The sequence below is a fragment of the Bombina bombina genome, chromosome 2 (assembly GCF_027579735.1).
Source record: "Bombina bombina isolate aBomBom1 chromosome 2, aBomBom1.pri, whole genome shotgun sequence".
Classification (NCBI taxonomy): Eukaryota; Metazoa; Chordata; class Amphibia; order Anura; family Bombinatoridae; genus Bombina; species Bombina bombina.
The window spans coordinates 428891090-428901015 of NC_069500.1; the positions used below are offsets into that span (position 1 = coordinate 428891090).

Consider the following 9926-nt stretch of genomic DNA (forward strand, 5'->3'; position numbering starts at 1 on the left):
GAACTTATTTAAAAAAATATTACAATTTACTTCTATATTCGTTTTTTAGAGATACCTAGGTAGGTGTCTGAAATACTACACTGCAGAAAGTAGTGCTGATCCCTAATGCTCTTGCAATTGTATAATATTCTTACAAAACTGCTGCCATATAATGCTCCAGACACGTGAATGATCCTGAGCCTACTTTCCCGCTTTTCAACAAGATACCAATAGAGCAAAGAAAATTTGATAACAAAATAAATTAAACTGCTTTCTAACATTTCATGCTCTGAATCAAACAAAATGTTGAGTTTCACATCCCTTTAATTACAATGTGCGTCATGTCCCTTTTACATTCGCCAGGAGATGAAAAGGAATTTCACACTATGTTGCACAGTTCTGTTTAGATTTTATTTTTATTAAACAAATTAGTCTCAAAATGTTCATTTTGGTCTAATGTAAAAAAGCCTGTTTTTAACTCTATTTACTACACGCTCCAGTACAAGTGTGTAACATACAGTCTGTTCTCTTCTGCCATTACCTCTCCAGTGCCTGAATATAAAACTGAGATGTGACTCGTCTGGAGTATACGTTAAGTTACAAATTGAGCCTTATTAAACACTTGTAAGAAAGCATGAACCTTTTGATGCAATTTATGAGTTAATGTAAAATATATAAGTAATTTTTATATTTCAGTCATGTTAGTTACAGTATACATATGTGCATTATCATAACTAAGTATTAACCCAAGGTATATTTGGCATGTGAATTCAATTAAACAGCAAATAAGTAACGTTTAAAAATCAGTAAGGAACAGTTTTATTAAACAAAAAAAAAAATATACATAAGGAAATTCACCAGAGTAGCAGGCCAAAGAACAGTAAAAAAAAAATGCAAAGAAATCCTGGTTATCGCCGTTTTTGGAAAATATTTCCACGTCCCATTCCACGTCCTCTGCCTCTTGCTGCCACTGGAAAAGAAAGGATGGGTTAGTACTATGGAGAAGACCGTAAAAGGCTCACACAGCAATAACACTAGTAACGGATGTGTGCAGCATAGCTTGCAATACAGGTTAGTTATAACGGTTCATACCAATTCCTACATCCCCCATTGTGGGATGTGACATAACATGAGGGTTTCAAAGGATAGAAAGGGTAAACTTCTCTAAAGCTTCAGTGCTCTGAATAGTATATTTTGCAAGCAGGGTGGCAATTAGAACATAGCAAGGTGAGTCTTGTGTAATACTTTAAAGTGAAGGTAAAGTAAATAGTACTGTTTCAAAGAAATCAATCTCTTTGCAAAATAATAGCACTTTAATTCATCATTATTTATGTACCTCATTCTAACTTTAGATATCTTTGATTCTTATCCTCGATCCGGCTCCCAGTAAATCAACCCGTTATTTCATTTTTTTTCTAGACAACGATCACGTTGTTTGAATAGCCAATTGATTAACTGGCCGTTAGGCGGCCGTCAATTGACGTCAGCAAGGTTTAGTTATGTATGCGCATGCGTAGCCTTTTTGTAGTTCTTTGAGGCCAAGCGAGCGCATCCTCGTTTCGCGCATGCGCACAAAGGAAGCGCAGTAGAGACGAGCAACCGCGATTAACGCATGCGCAAAGATCCGTGTCCAAAGAGTATGCGCATGCGCAGTTACCCTATGCTCGATGTGCACGAGCTTACTAGACACGTATAGAGCGGGTGGGACCGCTCTATACGTCACAGTGTCAGAAAACAGGAAATAGAGGATGGCCGGAGATTCGGCAGGTAACGGAATGAAAAATAAAGCTAAAAAATATACCAAAATAATTACATTTTTTGGGGGGAAAAAACCTAGCGACTGGATTTCACCGAGTATAAGGTACTTAAAAACATATGTTACTTAACAAAACTTTACCTTCACTTTAACATTAATAAATACCAAAAATAATATGTTATTACACTTAAGCTATCCAAAGCACAAATGTAATAAAATTTGTGCTACAAACATTGGAGGTAAGAAAAACAAAAACACAACCCCCCCCCCCCCGGACTAATTTGAGCTTACTGGCTTCAATTTTAGAATGAAGGTCAGTAAAAAACAGCCATGTAGTGGATAGATATAGAATAGATAGATATAGAAATAGATAGATATAGATATAGAAATAGATAGATATAGAAATAGATAGATATAGAAATAGATAGATATAGAAATATATAGAAATAGAAATATATAGAAATAGAAATAGATAGATATAGATATAGAAATAGAAATAGATAGATATAGATATAGAAATAGATAGATATAGAAATAGAAATAGATAGATATAGATATAGAAATAGATATAGATATAGAAATAGATATAGAAATAGATATAGAATAGATAGATACAGATATAGAATAGATACATATAGATATAGAATAGATAGATATATATAGATTAGATAGATATAGATTAGATAGATATAGATATAGAAATAGATAGATATAGATATAGAAATAGATAGATATAGATATAGAAATAGATAGATATAGATATAGAAATAGATAGATATAGATATAGAAATAGATATAGAAATAGATATAGAATAGATAGATACAGATATAGAATAGATACATATAGATATAGAATAGATAGATATATATAGATTAGATAGATATAGATTAGATAGATATAGATATAGAAATAGATAGATATAGAAATAGATAGATATAGATATAGATATAGAAATAGATATAGATATAGAAATAGATATAGATATAGAAATAGATAGATATAGATATAGAAATAGATAGATATAGATATAGAAATAGATAGATATAGAAATATATAGAAATAGATAGATATAGAAATAGAAATAGAAATAGATAGATATAGATATAGAAATAGATAGATATAGATATAGAAATAGATAGATATAGAAATAGAAATAGATAGATATAGATATAGATATAGAAATAGAAATAGATAGATATAGAAATAGATAGATATAGATATAGAAATAGATAGATATAGATATAGAAATAGATAGATATAGATATAGAAATAGATAGATATAGATATAGAAATAGATAGATATAGATATAGATAGATATAGATATAGATAGATATAGATAGATATAGATATAGATATAGATATAGATAGATATAGAATAGATAGATATAGATATAGAATAGATAGATATAGATATAGAATAGATATAGATATAGAATAGATAGATATAGAATAGATATAGATATAGAATAGATAGATACAGATATAGAATAGATAGATATAGAATAGATAGATATAGATATAGAATAGATAGATAGATATAGAATAGATAGATAGATATAGAATAGATAGATAGATATAGAATAGATAGATAGAGATAGAGATATACACAGCCACCAATCAGCAGCTAGAACCTTGGTTCTTTGCTGCTACTGAGCTTACCTAGATAAACATTTCAGCAAAGGATAACAAGAGAAGGAAGCAAATTAAACAAAAGTAAATTGGGAAGTTGTTTAAAATTGTATTCTCTATCTGAATAATAAAAAAACATTTTGGGTTTCATGTCCCTTTAAATGCATTAGAATTGCATAAACAAATGCATACTAATACTAATGTGATAGCATTAAACTGTTCAGTCAAACTATCACATAAATTGAAGCTTGTTTTTCTTAAAGCATAAGTTTGCCAGGACCAATTACCATCAGGCATGCTGTACTTCCTGCAGTTATTGAGACTTGCAATAGGTGGGGAAAGAGGTGGTATGTGGAGACTACTAAAAAAAGTGTTTAATTCCTGGTCGCTGCAATGATTGTCTATCTGGGGACCCAGTACTGTATAATAACTAGCATTATAATTCTGCCCAGGGACCAAATACAAAACTAAATGCTGTGCTCATTTACTGAGCCCGACAGTCAAATCGGTGAAGATCTCTTCACCGCCCCCCAAAAAAAAATTAAATACGTTGTTGCCCAAATCTGTTAAATACTGCTCCAACTGAATATCAGTGTTGTCTACAAAGTATTGTAAAATCACTTACCTTGGGCTTTGAGGATAGCAGCTTTCCCTCTGCCAGCACCCGAACCCTGATTTTTATTCTTCATGCTCTTTAACATAGGGGCATTCTTTAACATGTCCGGAAGAATGAGGAATCTTATTTTGCTGCCTCTGATGTAGACCTGCTCCAGCTGTGCCACTCTGCCATCCCTGTATGTTACTGTAATGTTTGACATCTGGGGAGGAAAAAAATTAAATAAAATTTCTATCCTGTAACAAATGAGACTTTTGTTGGTTCACTTGTTGAGCTGATATGGGGTGTATAAAGGATACTGTAAAACTTCAACACAATTAGTAAAACAGCTATTGCAGAAAGAGCACCACACATGCAGTTTAAATTTTACAGCAATATTACACCTAATACCTGTAATAAACATAACTGCTATTTGCCATGAACAAGTGTTAGCCAAGTTTAAGGCCATTGTAGGAAAAAAATGAAATGCTCTAATCCCTGTCTGCTTAGAGACAGTAAACACTGATGTTTTAATATAAAATGTTTAGTTATACATAATGAACCAACTATGCAATATACTTCCATTATTTATTTTGCCCCTTTTCTCTGAAAATTGAGCAATTTCTAATTCACAGAACTTCAACTGCACCCTGCAGACTTCAAGACTAACCCTGCTAAATAGGTCTCTAATAGACTTTCAGATAACTGCAAAACAATGCACACTACACTAACATAGTCATGAACAGCCTTGCCTGTAGACTAAAGCTCAGACTGATTTTTCAAATAAGGAAAATGGTGGGTGAAATTTGGCTATTGATAAATAAAATATAATTACAGTAAAAACAATTAAGACTTGGCAAATATGTTATTCTATATAGACATAACAGAAATGTCTTGTAATTACAAGGTGTTTACTATCCCTTTAAAATCATTTCTACTAGGCTGATATGTTATTTGACAACACAACAGAAATGTCTGGAAATGAGGTTTGCTGTCCTTTTAAGATTAAGTCTGCAGAATGTATTTCTGATTCCAAGAACTGGAAACATTTCCAGAGCTAAATTACAGGGAAATAAAGTGTTGCTGTATACTTTAAATTTATGTATAGTAACTGATCAAACATTTCATATCCAAATGTGATAACTGCACAAGCAAACGTTTCGGGATATTCTCATGCTCATTCAATGTGTATAACCTTTTATAGGGTTTTCATATTAACCCATGCATTGTTGCATACATCATATTGGGCAATACTAGTGGCCAATGTTTAAATTCACATAGGAAAAAAAAAACATTTTAAACTAAACTAGTTTAAAATACGTAGTTTTTTTGTATGTGAATTTAAATATTGACCATTAAGTGGTAGTATTGCACAATATGATGTATGCAGCAATGTATGGGTTAATATAAAAAAAATATAAAAAGGTTACACACGTTTTAATTTTAAAAATGAGCATGATTAATGGAGGATATCCCGAAACGTTGCTTGATTTTTTGCTGTACCTGTTAAAGATGCTTTATTAAAAATCATATGAATTAATGGTGCTGAGAATTCTTTAAGTTTTTGTATTATAAGTAAGGGATATTAAAAAGATTTGCCAATATATTTAAGTATTTAATTAAAGTGTCAGTAAACCTAAAAATAATGTTATATAATTCTGCACATAGTGCATTAGAAGAAAGGGTTTTATTACTATAGCAGTAAAATAATGTTATATAATTCTGCACTATGTGCAGAATTATATAACATTTTTTAGGTTTACTGTCCCTTTAAATATAATGCAGTCATTCTATTTACATAGAATTCTAAGGCAAGTCTAAAATGTCAAGAAGTGGGCACCCTAGGCTGTTAGCTTCAATTAGCACGGTGATGTGTGAGCTAGGCTACGAGTAAAACACTGTACAAAACAATGAAGGTAGATGTCACCTACTTGACAATTCATGTTATCCTCTGCTTCAATTAACTTCCCCCTGTACACTTCTCCTGTGTTTGTTTCGCATGTGACTACGTGTCCTTCTGCTTCATGCAGGACTTTGATGGGCACTCCAATAGACATTTTGGCAGACAAGAAAAAAACCTACAGGAGAAACAAAGTAATGTTAGAAGAGTATGCAATAATGCACATCTACATATCCACCAATGACATTCTTGTAATACTATGGAAAAACTACCATTCAACAGTTGGTTATCTAAAGGCAGCAGAGCAGGATTGCATGGGTGCTTAGGTCTATCAAAGTGACTACATACAATAATTTGGTAAGGATTAAAAAGATATTAAAGGGAAAGTCAACTTGATTTTTTTTTTGTTTAAAATGCTTGTTACGGCCGCCTCTTATCCCAATGCATTGTATTACCTTTTCAAAGCCAGACAGTGCCAATTCATGCGAGATCGATAGATATACAAATGTTGTGCTCACTCCCTATGTAGAAACCAGCACTTATTGGCTAAAATGCAAGTTAAAAAAAAAATATATATATATATATATAGGCAGTCTGCAGAGGTTTATATACAGGTAATAAGTATATTAATATAACAGTGTTGGTTATATTAAAACAACTGGGAAATGGGTAATAAAGGGACTCTATTTTAAGTAATTATTTTATAAGTAGACTGTCCCTATAAATCTACACATCTTATATGCCATGTATTCTTTGGTTAGTGACTGTTAAACTTCTGATAATTTTGTGCAACTTAAGCAGGATATAATTTTACAGCACACCTTCACAAGCACCAAGGTGACTAGATATAACTGAGCTGGCACTACTTTCTGGCTATGAACACCATCTACTCAATATGCTCTCCTTTTTGCTGAAGCATCCTGTGCACAGCATGCAACAGCTAAAATTATTTCACATAGTGTACCAATGCGGTACAAGCTGGATGATGTGCAACTTCCAACACTTTAGAGTTCTTGGACCTGCTGTTCCTTTTTCCTAACCTATGTGCGAATAGGGCCTGCAAATTTTTAGTCCAGGAGCTGACAAATCTTTAAAATTTAGGAGCCAGTAAGAATATTTAGGAGCAAATCTTACTTTTAGCACAGTAGTATTTGTATATAGATGTATGGAGAATAAGTCAATGTTAGGAGCCAGGGGTAAAATTCTAGGAGCCAGTGGCTCCATGGCTCCTGGGTTTGCCAAGCCCTGCTTTAGTGATAGAATAAACTACAGCTAGAGCTATGACAGCCAAAAGACTCACAAAAGTGAGTGCATTTTGTGGGGAAAGGGATGGATCCAGACGCAAATCTGTCAAGCGCTCCTTTATAGCAAACTTGGAAATTACATAAAAAAACCTAAATGTCCCAAAATGAAATCTGACTTACATTATTTACAAGTTCCATAACGGGCCAGTAAACATAGAAAATAATGTTATATAATTCTGCACATAGTGCAGAATTATATATCATATTAGTGCTAGCTTTATAGAACCTAATATTGCCTGTGAACTTTTATTTTAAAAAAAGTGCGTTTTTCAGACCCACTCTCTGTGCTCTACTGAGTGGGTCTGTTTTGTTTTTTTTACACTGAGCGCATTTGGCCAGCTGTCTAGTCACAGCCCGGCCACACCATTACACTCAGTGCAGCTCGCTGTTGGGCAGACAAGGAGCGAGCTGCACTGAGTGTAATGGTGCGGTCGGGCCAGGCTGTGACTAGATAGCTGGCCAGATGTGCTCAGTGTAAAAAAATAGACCCCACTCAGTAGAGTACAGTTCACAGGCAATATTAGGTTCTATAAAGCTAGCACTAATATACTGTTATTTAATTCTGCACAGAATTATACAACATAATTTTCTATGTTTACTGGCCCTTTAAGTAAAAATAAGAACTGCTAATTAAAGATCATTTAGGATGCGGTAAAAAGATATCTGCAGTGAGACTTACTTTATTAATGTCATGGAACTAAAAATAATCATAGCCCTGTTGAATATGCAGCGGCTTTATAAATATTAAGAGGACAGGACAACAAGAAATCTAAATTTGTTAGAGTAAGTCCGTTAACAAAACCTTGAAGCTTCAGTGATAGATTTTTGTTCTCCCCATGTTTACAAGGCACATGCTAACAGTCTACACTTGCAGAATGACAGCCTAATTCCCTAATTTACAAGCTTATTTTGCCAATTTCGGTTTTGCCCCTTGTATTTTCACTGCTATTGAATATAATTACTTTTTCTAGTCATGAGCAACACTGGTAATCCAGAGAAGAAACCTGACAAACACTAGCTGCTTTAAAGGCCTCCAGGTACTATACCTGAAAGGGAACTACAATACCCAACCTGCTGAGGTTGTACGTGTTATGGTGGAGGAACTGCAAGCCACCGCAAAAAGCAAATCAAGTTTTACATGATTTGCACCAAGGTCACTTATTCATAGACTGTCTTGATGTTAAAGATTTATGAAACCCAATTTTTTTTCTTTCATGAGTCAAATAGAACATGGAATCTTAAACTTCCAATTTTACTTCCATTATCAATTTCTTTGTTCTCTGGGTTCTTTGGATGAGGAGCAGGGAAGTATGGTTAGGAGTCTGCCCATTTTGCAAGAAGGTTATCCATTTGCAAGAGTACTAGATGGCAGCACTATTTCCTGCTGTGTAGTTCTGCAGACACCTACCCAAGTATCCCTTCAACAAAGATTATGGGAACAAAGCAAATGCTAGTATATGAAAGTTTATATAGGATTTGAACACAATTTTTAAAAGATTTCACGGCGAAACAGGCAACATATGTAATAAGCAAAAGATACTTGAGATAGATATATTTAAAGGAACATGAAACCCAAAAATGTTTTCATGATTCAAATAGAGAACACCATTTTAAACAGCGTTCCAATTTACTTCTATTTGCTTCCTTCTCTTGCTGAAAGGTTTATCTAGGCAAGCACATGAACAGCAGAGAACCTAGGTTCTAGCTGTTGATTGGTAGCTGCATATATACATTGAATGTGATTGGCTCACCCATGAGTTCAGTTAGAAACCATTAGTCTATGGCTGCATCTTCAACAAATGATACCAAGATAATGAAACAAATTAGAAAGTTTAAAAGTGTATGCTCTATCTGAATCATGAAATAAAAAAAATGGGTTTCATGTCCCTTTAAGAGAATGCTGCTTTTTAAGCTAGGAACATAGCCATTTAAAAGAGGGGGGGGGGGGTAAATTCTTACTCTAGACAAATTTCAGTAAACTGATGCAGTGAATCCATAGCAGTATAATATTTTAAAAACAAATTATCCTTTTAATTATAAAAAAACAGCAGAAATATGTATCGCCTGTGAAGTCACTTATTGAATGCCTTCAAATCTTAAAAAAAAAGAATAGTTTTAATTAAACTTTTGACCGATTTGATTCATAGCACACACACACAACTGCATTATGTGTACATGTAATAAACTCAGTGAATTGGGATTAGTCGAAGAAGTCTGCCACACCTAATGTGCTTTGCGCTAGCAGACTGCATGTTGCTCAGTAAAGAAGCGCGAAGGCCCAGTAGCGAGGACAAAGAACATAAAACACGCACCAGAGCAGTCTATGCTGAGGGGATATACTAGATGGTACTAATCATTGCCGAAGTTAATAACATCTCCTGCACAAAGCTAAATGTAACGCTCAAACAATTTACTTACTAGCGTGACTCCCGCTCCGCGTTGTAATGGCGTTCTAGTCTGTGTACCACAATGCACCACACAGGAACCAGAACTAACACAGCTTCTTACGTCCTTACTATTGGCGCAAGCGTGAAATGCTCACGCCGGAAATAAGTGCGTGTTGCAAAGTTCCGCCCCTTTATCTGAACAATTATTTCTATAGGGTATTATATTTATACATTACATATATAAGAACAATAACAAAAACATTCCTAAAAATATAGTGATATGTAATATTGCTAGGAGGGAACTAAACGACAATGTAAATGGCGCAATAAGAACCATTCACAAAAGATATATGCTCCGTGTTGTATGTGATTAA

At 33.7% G+C, this 9926-nt stretch overlaps 1 protein-coding gene across 1 annotated transcript; it reads right to left on the reverse strand.

Moving 5' to 3' along the window:
- Nucleotides 1-376: 376 nt before the first annotated feature.
- SNRPD3 (small nuclear ribonucleoprotein D3 polypeptide) lies at nucleotides 377-9694 on the reverse strand. The gene is made up of 4 exons (XM_053700526.1): nucleotides 9584-9694; nucleotides 5893-6039; nucleotides 3992-4184; nucleotides 377-949 (listed from the first exon to the last, which is right to left on the reverse strand). The coding sequence occupies exons 2-4, from the start codon at nucleotides 6016-6018 to the stop codon at nucleotides 888-890; spliced, it is 381 nt and encodes a 126-aa protein (XP_053556501.1). The 5' UTR covers nucleotides 6019-6039; nucleotides 9584-9694; the 3' UTR covers nucleotides 377-887.
- Between the last annotated feature and the right edge of the window lie 232 nt (nucleotides 9695-9926).

Excerpts from the sequence above, each read along its gene's own strand:
- SNRPD3 (XM_053700526.1), bottom strand. The coding sequence starts at position 6,018 with ATGTCTATTGGAGTGCCCATCAAAGTCCTGCATGAAGCAGAAGGACAC. Across the intron at positions 4,185-5,892 it reads AGGATAACATGAATTGTCAA|ATGTCAAACATTACAGTAAC; the intron begins GTAGGTGACATC and ends TTTCCTCCCCAG. Across the intron at positions 950-3,991 it reads TGCTATCCTCAAAGCCCAAG|TGGCAGCAAGAGGCAGAGGA; the intron begins GTAAGTGATTTT and ends TTTCTTTTCCAG.